General features: G+C 44.7%; 1 protein-coding gene across 1 annotated transcript in view; it reads left to right on the top strand.

Annotated features, from left to right (window-relative positions):
* ARL6IP6 (ADP ribosylation factor like GTPase 6 interacting protein 6) overlaps positions 1–16,822 on the top strand; it is a 31,027-nt gene that overhangs the window by 12,982 nt on the left and 1,223 nt on the right. Inside the window, exon 4 of the mRNA XM_068245774.1 lies at positions 451–583. Coding sequence (XP_068101875.1) covers positions 451–583 — 133 coding nt within the window. The remainder of the gene's footprint in view (positions 1–450; positions 584–16,822) is intronic.

Below are 16,822 nucleotides of genomic sequence, written 5' to 3'. Positions count from 1 at the left end.
TAGTAAATGGTGCGCCATGCCTGTGCCTGTAATCGCTGTGCCCAATAACGGGCCTGCAACCTTCCCATACAATTGTCTGTACACCAGCCTGTTCTTAAAGGTTAATTGTGAAAAATTCTAAAATTGAAAATGCATTCATGTAAATATACACTTCTCCCAGACTAAATTGCACTATAAATTCTCATATGTTCCTGTCAGGATAGGTAGTCCAAAAACTGTCATGTTTGTCAGATTTTTTTTTTACTAAGCTTCTGACAACCGTTCCCTTATGTTTCACGTTTTCAGCTTCTTCGTCAGAAATAATTTTGTACGGAATAGGCTAATAATTTAAAAAGTGCTAGAGCTGCAGTTAGTGGATTGTAAGCACTCTCTGGTGTGATGGCTCATATTCCATAGTTCCTGACATGCACTGAATTTCTGACTACTTTTGTTAAATGTGATTATTTTTAGGTTTCTGGAGTTTCCTGGTCTTATCTGTAATCGCTGGGTTCTCTTGCTGCAGCTTCTCCTGGACTGTCACCTATTTTGACTCTTTTGAACCAGGAATGTTTCCCCCAACGCCACTATCCCCTGCACGTTTCAGGTGGGTTTCTGCATGTTTGTTCCCCAAACCCATTCCTATACATACCACATTGTCCACACCCGGAGTCTGAAAGATTTGGGAATCTGGGACTCTGCTACTTTTTATCTAGCTAAAACCTGTCTAAATGCTAAACGACTATTGATAGTGATTGACTGAGGGGAGAGGTGGAAAGGTATCATTGTAACACAATCCTATAGTCGATGTAAAGGACTGTTCCCTCTCTCACTCACTAGCATTGACAATTAACACCTCTATTCCCAACAACCAACATGTTTTACCCCTTCTAATGGGGGGCTTCGTCAGGGGACAAAATGCTCAGTGCTATCATACAATTCTATACATTGCAATCACGTTAGTAAATGGTTTATAGCCTTTTGGCTCTAATAGCAGCCTGACTGCTAATGGAACCGAAAGACTATACAATTTGCTAATGCCTCAGAGGAAGCTCCTACGGAGGTAAATGGCTGTGAGGCCTAGGTTAGTGCCCTGCACCCACCAATAACCGTGTGAAAAGTACAAGTTTGACATTTTTGTCATGTGACTGAACATGAACTGTGTATGAAGTTTCAATAGCAGTGCCAGACTCTGCTATTGCATCAGTTACTTAGTGTCGGAGTCCTGAGCATGCTGTAGCTTACATATCCTACGCATGTAACACACCAGCTGAGGTCCCTCTATGGTAGTGCCGCTGTCCTGTGCTCTCCCTTTTTGTATTGCAGACAAGGTGGGAGAAGGTGCCAGATGTGTATTGGGGGTATTCAAGAAACAAAATGCGTGGGGTGGAATGACTTAGGCTACTTACACACTAAGACGTTGTGTTTTAGGGGACGTTATGGTCGCATAACGTGCCCCTAACGCAACGCATGGTGGTGCGGGAGAGGACGTTAGAGTGAGCCGCGTTAGGCGGCTCTATTTGCATAAGGTCTCACAGAGTGGCGCTGATTGGCCGGCGGGACCACGTGATGCGGAGCGAGACACTCCACATCACGTGGTCCCGCCGGCCAATCAGCGGCCGCCAGTGCAGTGCATATTAAGTAGCCATGTGCGCGGCTACTGTAGCGGCATCTCACCGCCTCCTCTCCGCCCCTCACTGAGCATGTGCAAACAGTCTAAGCTTGCTGCATGCTGCACGTTCGCTACAACGTGCAGCATTACATGTATCGCAACGTGGGCAGTGTGAACAGCCCACTTGTGTTACATTGCTGTGCATTGGGGGAGCGTTACAGGCGCACTAACGTGCACCTGTAACGTCCCACTGTGAAAGCAGCCTCAAAGGATAACTCGGCAGTGTAGCTGTTTGACAACGAAAATCTTTGGTCATTTGAGATTATTTCATAAGATCATTGCTCAAAATTTGGAACTTTACATCTTGACTAGGGGAATGCCGGTTTGCGTTGCTACTAGCTGCTAAGAATAGGGAAGATCAATGAAATGCAAATATTTCAGAGTTACTGCAGTATTATGTACATTCTTATACAAATGTAGCTTAAAAATGGACCAATTAATTTAAACCTGGGTGGGATTTGATTGGTACAATTTCAAGCTGCACATATTTGTATAAAAATTTACATTTACTCATATTTTCAAGGGCATAATTTAAACGGGGGCGTGGCTTAGGAATAACTTGATAGAGTGCAATACATGGATATTATATCTATATATTTTAATGAAGTTATTTCATGAAAAGTTTTATGTTTAAGCTTTTCTCTTTAAGTAGTCTCCCTCTATGAGGTGGTGCCACTTCTAACAACAAAAAGGGGGCTTCCTAATCATCACTTTATAGATCACCACAAATCATGGTTGTGGCCGCTTGTGTAGGCCAAAGGGCAACATATCGCTACTTTTTTGGCAAGTGGTGGGTTTTTTTTTTTTTTTTTTTTTTTTCTCTCTATGAAGAACAAATAAGCAATAGCTTGCCACCGTTTATAAAATGGACCACATCATTTAGTATTTCCTTTCCATTGTACCATTTTAGAGCTTATCCTCCACCTTAAGGGGCCATTCACATTACAAATGCGGACGGCCACGCATGCGAACGCACGCCATCCGCGTTTGTATGCGTTGCGTGGCTGGTCCCATCACTGAAAAGTGAATGGGACAGCCGCGCGTTTTTTGCAAAATCTGCATGCAGCATGCGTTCCCGGACCGCACAGGTCCGGAACGCATGCAGTGTGAACATCAGACAGTGCACTCTATGCACGGTCTGATGTCGTGCATGTCGGCCTCCCGAACGCGTTTCCAAAACGCGTGCAGTCTGAACGGGCCCTTAGGAAAAAGGTCATCAGACCCAACAGGGAAATAAGACTTTACTGGATGAGCTGGGTAGAGCTCTCTGCTAAAGCAGAAACCAGTGACCTCTTATTAAAGCACTTCTGAGCTGCCATATTTATTTCCTGAGAGGGATATGGAAGCTGCCATATTTATTTCCTTTAAACCACAGTTCCCCAAACCCTTTCCTCAAGGCCCACCAACGATACGTTTTGCAGAAAACCATAAACATGCACAGGTGAACTAATTAGTCTCAGCAGAGCTGATTAACCTCCTTGCCGGTTATCCCGAACTCAGTTCGGGGTAACCTGCGCAGGAGGATTGCTCAGGCCCTGCTGGGCCGATTTGCATAATTTTATTTTTGTTACAAGCAGCTAGCACTTTGCTAGCTGCTTGTAACTTCCGCTCGCCGCCGATCCGCCGAGCCGCTCCCCCCTGCCCCAGACCCCTGCGCTGCCTGGCCAATCAGTGCCAGGCAGCGTTGAGGGGCGGATCGGGATTCCCTATGACGTCCCGACGTCCATGACGTCATCCCGCCCCGTCGCCATGGCGACCGGGGAAGCCCTGCAGGAAATCCCGTTCTCAACGGGATTTCCTGCATACTCTGATCGCCAAAGGCGATCGGAGTGGGTGGGGGGATGCCGCCGCTCAGCGGCTATCATGTAGCGAGCCCTCGGCTCGCTACATGATTTAAAAAAAAAAAAAAAAAAAAAACCTCCAGCGCTGCCTCCTTGCCGGAGGAATTGAACCGGCAAGGAGGTTAACTACCTCTGTGGATTTCCACAAAACATGTACTGTTGGTGGGACTTGAGGACATGGTTGGGGAACATTGCTATAAAGTGGATCCAAGATAAACTTTTACTCATTGCATAATTGTGTCAATTTCCCATAGTTTATAGGGCATTCCTCAAGCCAAATACTTTTTTGTTTTAATACTTTAATTCCCTATAAACTAAACAAGCCTCGCCCACAGCTTTTCAGAGTGCCAAGGCATTTTCAGACAATAGCAAGGGCTTACAGGAGCTCAGTCTAGGCAGGAGGAGGGGGAGGTGTTGCTAGCCATTGATTTCAAAGGCAGAGGAGAGGAGGGCGAAGGAGAGGGGACTGAAAGCTGATAGCATATCCAACCATTAGCCGGTGACAATATGACAAAAAGAACATGGCTGCCCTCATTGTATCACAGGAATAAATAATCAGACACCTTTTAAACTTTTGCAGTCAGATATGCTGTGTAAACTTTAAATAAGGTATATAGACAAGTTACTTGTTATAGTTTTTCATCTCGGATCTGCTTTAAACTATACATGTCAAACTCCAGCCCGTGGGCCAAATCTGGCCCTCGGAGCCTTTCAATTTGGCCCCCAAGTGGTTTCCCCACTTTACATTTTGTTTGGCTCACTCCAAACCAGGGAAGCTATATTAGAGGTGAAGCCCTAGATCACCAGGGAAGCCATATGGGGAGATAGGGGAAATCTCGAAACACCAGGGAACTGGACAGAGGTTGGAGGGGGCCATTAGACAACAGGGAACTTGATTGGAGGAAGGTGGCCAGTAGACATTGAGGTTGGCCCGCGATTAGGTCCCAACCATGCAAATAGCCCGGCATTCCTGCTGATCATCTACCTCCTAATACTTTTAGCCATAGACCCTGAACAAGCATGCAGCAGATCGGATGTTTCTGACTGAAGTCTGACCAGATTGGCTGCATGCTTGTTTCTGGTGTCACTACTGCAGCCAGATAGATCAGTAGGATTCCTGGAAACTAGTACGTGTGTTGTTGTTTTTTTTTTTTTGTTGTTTTTTTTTTAAGGAAATTTTGCAACCTCCATATCCTTCTCACTTGAGGTGTCCCTTAATCTGTTTCCAGTCTGCTAACTTTGGAGAAATTGTCCCTCCCTGCTCACCATCTGTTATCTCTGGAAAACAGAGCTCTTATTTAGGCAAGAACCATACATAGAGGTGTGAGTGGCTATGGAAGCCATGGATTGCGTTTTGCCGCACAATGCTATTGCTGCTCTCTCAGCACAGCCGGTAGGATTTAGTCGTACAGATATGAAGCCAGCAGAAATGCATTGCAGCTTGGAGACCGGACAGCAGATGGTGTGCTTGGATAAGCTGACTGTTTCCAGCAGTGCTTCATACTTGCAACAGAGAGCCTAAGAATTATCTGCGGTGGCCTTCCTCTCACCTATAGATTTTTCATTTGGACTTGTTCTATTAGATACATACAAGTTAAAGTGTCTATATGGTTTACCATTTTTTTTCAATATCTATTTCCCTATATAAGGTAAAGTTACATATTAGAGTTAAAAAAAAGTCAGATCTAAATATAGTTTTGGGACACTTGGCACAATTTCAGCAATGTGCAGCTAAACTGAATCATTTTGGGAGTGTCCAGAGCCTTCTCCAGTTCTCCACAAACCTCTCTCCCCATTTTTTTGTGAATAAAGCCCCGTTCACATCTCAAAACGATAGCGCTTAGGGCTAGCATTTTCCACGAGTCATTTTACCGCAATTAATGAGATAAAAATCACTAGACACTTGCACTATTCAGAATGATTGCGATCAGCCCTTTACTAAGCACTGTACCGCGATGGCTCCAGAATCTTGGCAGAAATGCTGCAGGTAACACGTTTGGTGATTGCCGCTAATCGCGAACAACCACCCGTGATCAGTGCCAACCGTGAGAACACTGCCATAGGTTAGACTAGCACTAGCGCGAATCGCCCTAATGTGAATGGGCCCTAAGGCTCTGCTAAACATACAAACTACCTTTACATAGAAGACAACTGGATCAGTACCACTTCAGCTTCAGTATTTAATGCTCTCTTATTCATGTGGGGGGCCTGTAACCGGCGCGGAGGGGACCCAGGCATGTCATGGTGGTGTAGTGGTGAGCACTCTCGCCTTGTAGCGCTGGGTCCCTGGTTCGAATTCCAGCCAGGGCACTATCTGCATGTAGTTTGTATGTTCTCCGCATGTCTGTGAGGGTTTCTTCTGGACACTCTGTTTTCCTCCCACACCGCAAAAACCTACAAATAAGGTAATTGGCTTCCCCCTAAATTGGCCCTAGACTACGATACATATACTGCACGATACAGACATAGACCTATGCCTATGGTAGGGATTAGATTGTGAACCACTCTAAGGGACCGTTAGTGACAAGACCATATACTCTGCACAGCGCTACAGAAGATGTCAGCACTATATAAATACTACAAAAAAAAAATAGACCAGGGAACCTGCCTCTGTGTCCCATATGCCTCCCTGAATCTGCCTGGGGTACACTTTAACTGTATGTTTTTGTTTATTTTCCCTGATTATGCAAGATATATATCTGCATATGCATTGGGTAGGAGCCAGTCAGTTTTCTTATAGCCAACAGCCTTTTTTTATTTTCGGATTTTCGTAAACAAACTCCCATCGTTACTGTGAATAAACACCACATAGGCACTGTTTGAAACAAGCCTTTTAAAGCTAATTAATATGAAGCGTTCGATGGCCTGGGATGTTTTGTGTTTTAGGGCTGAGATAATCCCCTGTTGGGCTTACATTTTTAAGCACCCTTCATAGCTGCTTCTGGCTGGCACGGCATAGGAACACAGCTAATTGCAGCTACTCAATTCTTAATTTTGTGTTCTTCATTCAGGCAAATGAGAACGCTAGAGAGAGCCAGAAATCTCTATATTGGCTCCTGTGTACGGATTTCCAGAGAAAAGTCATTACTAAGCCAACAGGATGCTTTGCCAGGAGGAGGCTGTTCACAGGGAAAAGGTTGTTTTTACAAATTAACGGAACTGCGGCTCAAACTTTCTTCATTAGTTCTGAATGGAGCTGGAAGAGTTAGAACTTTAGCCAGCTTTGTCCCCGTTTGCTGCAGCCGTGCCACCAATATTGGTTTATAGCAGTCTGCTACGTGCTCGCTGTATTTTAAAGAGTAACTGTAACCAAAGCTTGAACTTTATCCCAATCAGTAGCTGATAACCCCTTTTCCCATGAGAAAGAGCACTGTACCGACACATTGCTATGGTGTACAAGAGTGACATGTACTGTTGCTATGGGGAGGGACAATGGTGTGGCACATAATAGAGCAACTTCCCAGATGGTGTGGGAAGGAGGGGAAGAGTCCATGTGGGGGGGGGGGGTGCTGTTTATAGACTGGAGCAGAGATCTATGTAAAATTCAGTATAAATTACATTAAGGGCCCTTTTCCACCTGCAGTCGCTAGCGTTCATGCTGAACGCTAGCGATTGCTGAATCGCAAAACTGCCGATTCCCCGACGTTTTGCGGCCGCGATTTTGCTATGCACTGCATAGCAAAATCGCGGCAAATATCGCTCCGCCTCGCGTTCGGGTAAAAAACGAATCGCGGTAGTGGAAATGACCTACCGCTATTCCTATGTTAAAAAGCAAACCGTAGCGATTGTAAAATCGCTAGCGGTTTGCGATTCAGCCAGCGCAAACGCGCTGGTGGAAAAGGGCCCTAAAGGACCAAAAGGGAGTCTTGAATGGGCAGAGTGGTAGGGTTTCCTCCAGATATTGGGGGGGCTTTCCCCCTGACACTTGCAAACAGCAGTACTTTAGGCCTCGTACACATTGTGTTAGCTTTCACGTTAGGCTTTTTTTATTTATATATTTTTTTTTTTTATTCACTTCCTGATGCAAGTCATGAAGTGAACTGTTTGACCCGGAAAAGAATAAATGCAATGTATTTTTAAAAACCCGAACGCAATCGCTGCACAAAGCGATTTTGTTAATGTTTTTGTGTTTTGTTTTTGTTTTTTTTTCCCCTCTATACCTTCCATTAAGGCGGAATCACCTCAAAAATGGTACAGGCGCTGTTTTGCACAGCATAACCTTTAAAGAAAATATGTATTTGCTACAGCTAATTCAAATCCTGCTATAAATTTGCAGTGTCTACTTCCTGCTTTCATAGAAGCAGTTACAGGGTTAACATCCTGTGATTACAAATTGGCTGCTCTGCGGAGGCACACAGCTGAGAGATCAAATTACAATTGTGATTAGACACAGATGAGGGAGAATTAGACAAGCTCAGTGTTCTCCCCAGGCTCTTTTAGCCGGGTGCTCCACCCGGCTAGATTTGGTGACCACCCGGCTGTCATCGGCTCACCTCCTCACCACCTCCTATGCTGTAAGCACAGTTGCCCTGCATTGTCAACTCGCCCCACCCGGCTACTTTTTCATGCCACCCGGCTACTATTTTATGCCACCCGGCTGGAAAAAAATTCTGGGGAGAACACTGAAACTATCTAAATACATACATGCATTTCTCTGTTTTCCTTCTGTCCTGCGCAAGAGTTCAGGTCCACTTTAATGCAGCTAGATAAAACTTCGCAATTTACAGGAATGGTGTTAAGTATAGCTTTAATTTACAGCTTATAATTATGTAATGATTTTTTTTTTGTTATATATGCTTAGCCCTTGCACAAACCATAACACAAAATGTACAGGGATAATAGCTTGGCTTCACTAATCAATACAGCTAGAGCAGAGGCTGTCTGACCTTAGATTACCCTTGCTTTAGTTACGGGGACTAATGCTTTGACCTTCTGCTCAGAGGCTCCGTTGATTAGTCTCTTGTACACAACACAAACTAGCAGTGACGGAGTTAAACGGAATCATATCGGAAATCGCTCAACCTCATTCTTATTAGAATAAGCTTCCATATCTCAAAGGATAAGCTATGTAATGCTTGTTCTTACCACACTTGTATGTATAGCTTTGAGAAGCAGTTGCTGAGTGCAGGCAAAGTGTGCCCTCTATAAATGGGATGTAGCTTTTACCTGCTCTGATTCCACCCACATCCCACTGGCAAACGCCTGTGGAATTTATTTGATGCAAACGGAACTTGGAGGACTGATGTCAGCACCCGGATAATGTTTCACATGGGAGGCTGCAGACAGGTCAGTCAGTCATCTGCTCCTGTGCAACGGCTAACAGTCATTTGGAGAGGTTAGGAGTGACGGGGAACACAAAACATCAGTAAAAGTGTAGATGGGCTTCAGTGCGACCGGAGCAACTCGCCTGTAAAAATATATAAAAGAATCTCCCCTTATGAGAGCTTTGTAAATGGCGTATATACTCTGTCTACTCCAATATTCAACCCTCTTAAAGGATACCCGAGTTCACAGGAGATAGACATGTGTCTGTACAGTGCCAAGCACACAAATAACTATGCTGTGCTCTTTTTTTTTTTTTTCTCTGCATGAAAGAGTTAAGCCAGTATGTGTCAGTTCCTGTCTGAGTCAGGACTGGGTCAGACTACAGTGTGACCTCACTGATAAGAAATTACAACTATGAAACACTTTCCTAGCAGAAAATGGCCCCTGAGAGCAGGAAAGAGATAAAAAGGGTCAATAGTTCATAGATTTTAGCTCTGGCATACTTCAATGCATGTCATTGAGCAAAAGCAATAAAACAGTAAAAACTTTAAGGGCCCGTTTCCACTAGGGCGGTTTTGCCGGCGATTCTGCAGAGTTTCCCCGCACATGATTCGCACGGGGAAACTCTGCCATAGGGGATGACGGCGCCGCGGCGGAATCGCTTGCGGGAGCGATTCACCCAGAAACCCCCGCAGAATTCGCCGCGGAGGCTGCGAATCACATAGCCGTGCATGGCACGGCTCATGGGATTCGCCTGCGATCCCGCCCACCTGCTCAGTGCGGCATGCGTCTGCGAGACGCACGCCGCACTAGTGGAGACGAGCCCTTAAAGTAGATTTAAATATAAAATACAACCATGGGATATCTTAGTCATTTTTAGGAGAAGGATAGATGCAATTGTTTCAGTGGGTTATTTTCATCTCTGGTGTCTTTTAAGCTGGAATTTTTTTTATTGACTCAAGTATAAGTCTACCCAGCAAAGTTAATGGCTGCACTTGGGACTCAGGAGAGGTTGATGACTGCACTGCAGAAAGTATAACTGCCGTTGACACCTCCTGTTCCTTAAAGAGGAACTCCAGTGAAAATAATGTAGTAAAAAAAGTGCTTCATTTTTTACCATAATTATGTATAAATGATTTAGTCAGTGTTTGCTCATTGTAAAATCTTTCCTCTCCCAGATTCACATTCTGACATGTATTACATGGTGAAATTGTTACTGTGGGCAGGTTATTTAGCTGTTTCTAGCTGCTCTGTCTGTTAGACAGCTAATAACAGCTATTTCCTGTCTCTGAACATTGTTACATTGTGGCAGTTTGCCAGCAGTACCGCGGTATTCAGAGCCTCTTGTGGGAGGGGTTTCAGCACAAAATCAGTCACACAGCGCCCCCTGATGGTCTGTTTGTGAAAATCATTGTCTTTCTCATGTAAAATGGGGTATCAGCTACTGATTGGGAAAAAGTTCAATTCTTGGTTGGAGTTTCTCTTTAAGTACGGCCAATAACTCCTCCAGGCCCCCAAGTGCAGTAATTATTCATTCCCCTTCCTGCAGCCCAGTATCCCCCCTGTACCTTTTCTTAATTGTTGTGGCCAGGACTTTCAGACCTCTGTTTTCTTGGCATTTTCTTTTCTCAAAGTATCCCTTGCCACAGGGTAAATTGCTGAAAATTGGAATGTCACTATTAGTACACACTTAACTCGGTGTGCTCCGTGTGACGTGTATAATTTGAACCCTATACGTTTATGAAGTGAATCAGACCTAAATTTCTAGACTTGCCTTATATTCCGGCGTATTAGATGACTTTTTAACCCCTTAAAGAGAATCTGTATTCACAAAATGAAGTATAAACAAACACCCCTGCCTGTTTGGGGTCATCTCCTAGCCCCCTCTGTAATATTTTTGCTGCTCTCCGCTGCAATAAAGAGGGTAAAAAACTGTTTTATAAACTGTTGTGTAAACAGAAAAGATGGCCACCAAAACAGGAAGTACATCAGCAGAGCAGTGAACTCCGTTAATACACAGTGAGTACACAGAGAATTCTGTGAGTTGCACATTGAATTCAGTCTCCAGAGGTTATGTGCAAGTTTTGAAAGCGCTCTGTGTCAATGAAGCATGACAAGCTGTGTCTTGGCTCTGCACTGGTGTCAGCCTGACAGGCAGCTTCCTCCTCAGCCAGCTATTCTTTGTTCAGTTTATCATTCTGTGTTTATCAACCTCACAGATAGCAGACAAGCTGACAGTAAGAGCAGGGACATTGTCTGTGAGGAATAATCATCACCGGTGCACTGGAGGGACGTGGAAGGGGTTAACTTGTTCACATTACTGAAGAGTTGGCAGCCTTCCAGACACACCACAGGTGACAAATCCGACAGGGGAAAGATAAGTTGATTTATTACAGAGATGGTACAAGTAGAAAGTGCTGCAGTAAGCTAGAGCACAATGGAACAGCCTTAGGAACTTGTAGGATAGGAGAAATACTGCTAAAATTTTTGTTAGTCTCTTTAAAGTGAACCTTAAGTGAAAAAAATAAATTGAGTTTTACTCACCTGGGGCTTACCTCAGCCCCCTGCAGCTGATCGGTGCCCACGAGTCGCTCTGATGCTCCGGGTCCCGCCGGGGTGCTATTTTGGTTGGGAACACGTAGAATCAGCCACGTTCCCCAGCCTGACGGGTCCTGACGGCGAAACCGGAAGTGGCCGCCGGCGGGACCCGGAGCATCAGAGCGACTCATCGTGGGCACCGATCAGCTGCAAGGGGCTGAGGTAAGCCCCAGGTGAGTAAGGGCTCATTTCCACTATCGCGAATTCGCATGCGTTTTTCGCATGCAAATTCGCATAGCAATACAAGTGAATGGGACTGTTTCCACTTGTCAGGATTCCTGTGCGTTTTTCTGTGCAGAAAAAATTCGGATGGCAGAGCCATCAGAATTCGCATACCGCATACCGCTATGCGAATCGCATGCAATGCATTTAATAGGAAATTCGCATGCGGTTTAGGTATGCGAATTTTCATGCGATTTTTCATGCGAATTCGCATAGAAACAATGGAAAAAGCACTCCAGCACTGCCAAGGTTAAATTCGCATGCATCGTCATCCATGTGAATTCGCATGCGACTTCGCATGAAAATTCGCATGCACCCGCATGCGAAATTCGCATCCGCATGCGAATTTTTACCTCGGCGATTCGCACCGCACAAGTGGAAATGCAGCCTCAAACTCAATTTTTTTCACTTAAGTGCCTCTTTAAAATCTTCTGAAAGACGACGGGTGTCACTCCAAACTGATGGATGCTGGAATACGGAATTGACATACTGATTGCCTACCTATTGCTGCAGCAGCCGGGGAGGTTGCGAATGAAAAATCCTTAAGCCAAAGCTTCCTGCACCATTAACATCAAGCGAGCAGCCGCTCGCACGGGTAACACAGCAGCTTCCTGGTTCGGGGATCACATGACCGATGACGTGCACGCTGGTGACTTATGCATTCACAATGTAGATTGCCGGAGGAGGCACTCACTTAGCGTAATTGCGCAGCAGCGCACCAGTCAGCGGTAATTGCGTTGGAGCGCACCAGTCATGACACAAAATCCGTAAGCTGCTCTGCTTCTCATGCGAGCGGCTGCTAGCATAATGCTAATGCTTGTGCAGGAAACTTTGACTGTAAACTGATTTTTCTTTTCCCAACGGCTTCAGCACTGGTATGTGTAATGGCTAATGTGTAGGGATGACAGCTTTGCCATCATGTGTCATTTTGAAGTGCCGAGGGTGTTTACAGGAATGTATCATATTAAGTGCAGAGGGTGTTTACAAGGTGTGAAAGAGGGGTAGTCTTATACGGCGAGTATGCTTCAAACTCTGTATTTTAACTGGCAAAATTGGGGGTCGTCTTATACGCCCAGTCGCCTTATACACCGGAATATACGGTACTCAAGTATATACGGTATGTCCTTTGTGGGGGTACAGCGTTAAAGGAAACCCGAGTTGAGAGGGATATGGAGGCTGACTTGTATGTTTTTTTATTTTTTTTGTGTGTGTTTTTAATTAATGCACATTGCCTGACCGTCCTGCTGATCCTCTGCCTCTAATACTTTAAGCCATAGCCCCTGAACAAGCACACAGATGACCAGTGTTCACCCTGCTAAAACAGCCTGGGGAGCTCCACCCAGCTCCTCTCCTCCTCCAATGCTGTAAGCAGAGTAGTGCTGGCCCTTCATTCCCCGTCATGCCCCACCCGCCTACTTGAGTTTGACACCACGGATCTAGGTAATGAACACTGCAATTTTAAATGTTATGGGTATAACATATGGGGGGGGGGGGGGGGGGGGTGATTTTACATTTGACAAGTTTAGTGCCTTTAGATGTTAAATTGTGATCCTGTTTTACCTTTGGATGCTAGAAGTATAGGGCATAAGTCGTTTGTTTAGTACAATGGTTACCTGGCTCCTGCCATCCGTTAGTCAGTCTCCATATGTCACAGGAGCCCTAGTGGTCAGACCGCAAAATTGCCTTCCAATCGGTTTCAGCACACAGACCATGCAAGCTTTGGTCGCGATCTTTGCGCAGAAACCGACAGAAATTTGGGCAGCAGACCGACCAGAAGGGAGCCTGTGGGGTTACGGAAATAAAACTTATGCTACGTACACACTTGCGATAACTATCGTTTGCAAGGAACGATAGTTACCAGACGAACAATATTGGAAAGATTGGAATGCAACGATGGTATGCAGCGATCATCATACACATTTTAACGATCGTTCTCGCAGAAAAGAACGATCAGAAGGAAATGTTGCGTACATATTTATATAAAATAAAAAAAAAAACACTGACATGGAGTTACAATAGATACAAATATATGATTGTTAACTTGAAAGCAAAGTTTAATTGAAATAAGCAATGTAACAATCTTTACGGCCGCGCTAAAAAGGAAGTACTAAAGCTGGGCAGAATTCAACGCAGGCACATTGGCCCTTGTAACGATCGTTCTCGGCCGATGTCTGTACACGCTATAGTTTTGTAACGATTGTCGGTAGATACGATCGGTCAAGTTGCATATTTCCATCTTCCCGATGTCATTCTTTTGTCGTTCGTGTTAATGATCGTTGGGTAAAGTTTTTTTTTTTTTTTTCCCCCGATTGTCGGCGGAACGATCGTTAATGAGCTGTTTCAAACGACCATAGTCGCCAGTGTGTACGCAGCATTACACACTATTTTTGAGTATATCTGCCACCACCACTGGTATGGGCCAGTGGACCCTACCGACTGACTGACTGACTGATCCTGCAAATAAAACTGTTAAAACACGCTGTATTCTGTCTAGATATCAACAATAGTAGTAGCGTCTCTCCAGAAACCTGGGATCAGTTTCTGTGTATGGCTGAATAATAGGGTAGCAGAACAGTGAATGACTTTGATAGTCTTTATTCACGGCAATATAAATAATTAATATATACAGAAAATTATTAAAATCAACAATTATTGAGACATGAGATAACAGTATGAAAATAAAGGGGAGAAAAAATGGATACTTAGAGTTCATGGAGAGGTGTCCTTTTGTGGGAAAACTTGTAAAGTTCTTGGTTTCAATTAAAGTTTGGAGTTCAGACCAGGTGGATGCCAGCATATCCTCAAGCTGGCACAGATGTGATCAAGATGGAGTTTCAGGGTGGAGGACACTGAGTTTGTCTCCTCTGCCATTCTTATGCCCCTGATCCAGTAGGAGGGAGTGAGGGCGGGGGCCACACACCCCCTTAGAATATGAGATGAGTCCGCCCCTTGTCCTGGGGACCAGAAATCATATCTAACCATATATGGGCTCTATCTCACAGAACCGTACAGTTCAGGGCGGATTTACTAACCTTTTCAGGTCTGTCTCGATTTACCCAGCAGCCTTATACCAAACATGAGGGGTGGGACCCCTGTGGTATCATCAGGGCACTTTCCAACTGCCTAACTGGCAGTCCTTTACCTCAATGTTCTGAAACTTCTTCAGAACCAGCGCCAGATAGGGCCAAGCATGCTCTGTTTGTTTGGAGGGTCTGCCAGCCTGGCAACACAGAAAACATGACACAGATAGCAGTTTATGGAATATGAGATACCTCTGGGATTTACAGCAGGTCCTTCCCAGGCAAAGGCTCTTTGAAGTTTGGGGGCAGCCAGCTACGTGTCAACTCCCCTGCTGGGAGGGAGCCAGTGTGTCTGACTTTTCCCCAACTAGATTGCTTCTGCCATGGTGCTTATAAACTATACCTGATGGATGGGCCATCAGCACAGCTTGAAGCCAGGGACACTCTGCAGCAGGCCAGTGCCCTTTTGGTGGACGAAAGGAAAGAGAGAAAAAAACCCCAGGAATGTCAGTTCTGTTCGCTGCAATGACCAGCAGATCTGACCAAGAAATCGGAGAAACCGACGGCGAATCTTCCAGATTCGCCAACGTTCCTCCCGGCTGTTCCGTGACCGCTGGGAGAAAGGGAAACTCCAGGTTGCTACAGGTAGCCCCTACACAACCAATCCAGATTCTATTGATCTGAATCGCAATCGATGCAGAGAATCGAGCGCGATCGCTTTTCCTTCACAGGCGGTTCCAGGACGCGTCTGCGGCCCCGCAACCGTCTGTGACACCATATACAAAGCACATGAAGTCATAGCATAGGCCCAGTTTGAGTTTCTGTGCAGCCACTTGATGGAGAGAAGGGATACAGAGGCGTTTGCAGACTGGATAGATGGTGTAAGAAGCCTGCTGTGGGGTCAGTCAGATGTAAACGCGACACAAGGCGCTGAGGGCAGTATGGCAGCAAGTCATTACAGTAAGCATTTCTACACACTGTGAGCCATGGGAACTTTTTCACTTAAATATCTTTGTAAAATGTATCATTGTGCAATTGAAAATCATTAACAGGACAGCCTCTGAGCAATAATTGTGGAGCCATTAGTTTAATTATCCTGTTTTGTATCCCTTGCATCTCCTGTTCTGATTTATGCAGCTTAATAGACTCTGGCCAATTGTACACTGTCCAGCTACAGTCTTTGTATCGTTTTTAACCAGTTGTGTTTTTAGTACAGTATATATCTATGCCCTTTAAGACTTCATCTTAGCCTGAGGGGGGGGGGGGGGGAGTGGTAGATATACGTACTCCGCCATGCACCTTGTTGTGCACTGACCAGCTTTGGGAATACTTGCTCCCATTCACTGATCAAAGTGCCTGTAATCATTACTGATTACAGTAATCGCCAGCATCAGTGTTAATCATTAACAAAGTGAATGTACAAGCACAATACTTATTATTCCTGTTTTTAAAATGCATTTAGAGTAAAGTAATTCTTAGCAAAAAGTAACAACCAAAGAAAGTCTAATTAGTGGTGAAAAAAACATGATATAGATCAATTGGTGTGATGAGTAGTGATAAAGTTATTGGCGAATGAATGGGAGGAGCACTGAAAGGTGAACATTGTCCTGGTTCATAAGTGGAACACAACCTATTGTGGTCAAATGGTTACCAGAATAGGGAAGAGACCATGTTGTGGGTTTGTTTTTGTTTTTTTTTGTTTGGTTTATTTGTGAATTTATTGTGAAGACTAGTTTATAGATCAGAAAGTGTGGGGAAACTATCTTGTCAATACAGCACTAAAATAAACTGGGAATATGGGTTGCAATGGTCACATACGTTATTTCACCACACTATAGTGAATTTTCCCCATGTGCCACACAAGGGTTATATAATAATACACCGACTGATGCAATCTAACTAAGAAAGCATTAGGCTTACAAAACTGAGTTAAAAAAAACAGGTGCGCTTCTGTTATCAAGCAGAGTGGACATGAACCATGACAGTGTCCAGTTATCGCTCCACGTAAACAGTTTAATTTCTCCACACAAAAGAAAAACCAAGAGGTAGTTGAGTCACCTATTTGGCTTGACTACCATTACAATAATCGGCACAAGCAGATGAGGTATTCTATAGACTCCCAGCACCTGCCAAAAAGTTTCCACCAACACTTCTCAGGTGATGCCTCTTAAAAGGATTTTACCTGTGTATCAAGCACTCATTACTGAGGCTTTTTTACCGGCCCTCCA

This window comes from Hyperolius riggenbachi, chromosome 7 (assembly GCF_040937935.1).
Source record: "Hyperolius riggenbachi isolate aHypRig1 chromosome 7, aHypRig1.pri, whole genome shotgun sequence".
NCBI lineage: Eukaryota > Metazoa > Chordata > Amphibia > Anura > Hyperoliidae > Hyperolius > Hyperolius riggenbachi.
The sequence above is the reverse complement of the archived record's forward strand: the minus strand, read 5'-3'. Positions and strand labels throughout refer to the sequence as shown.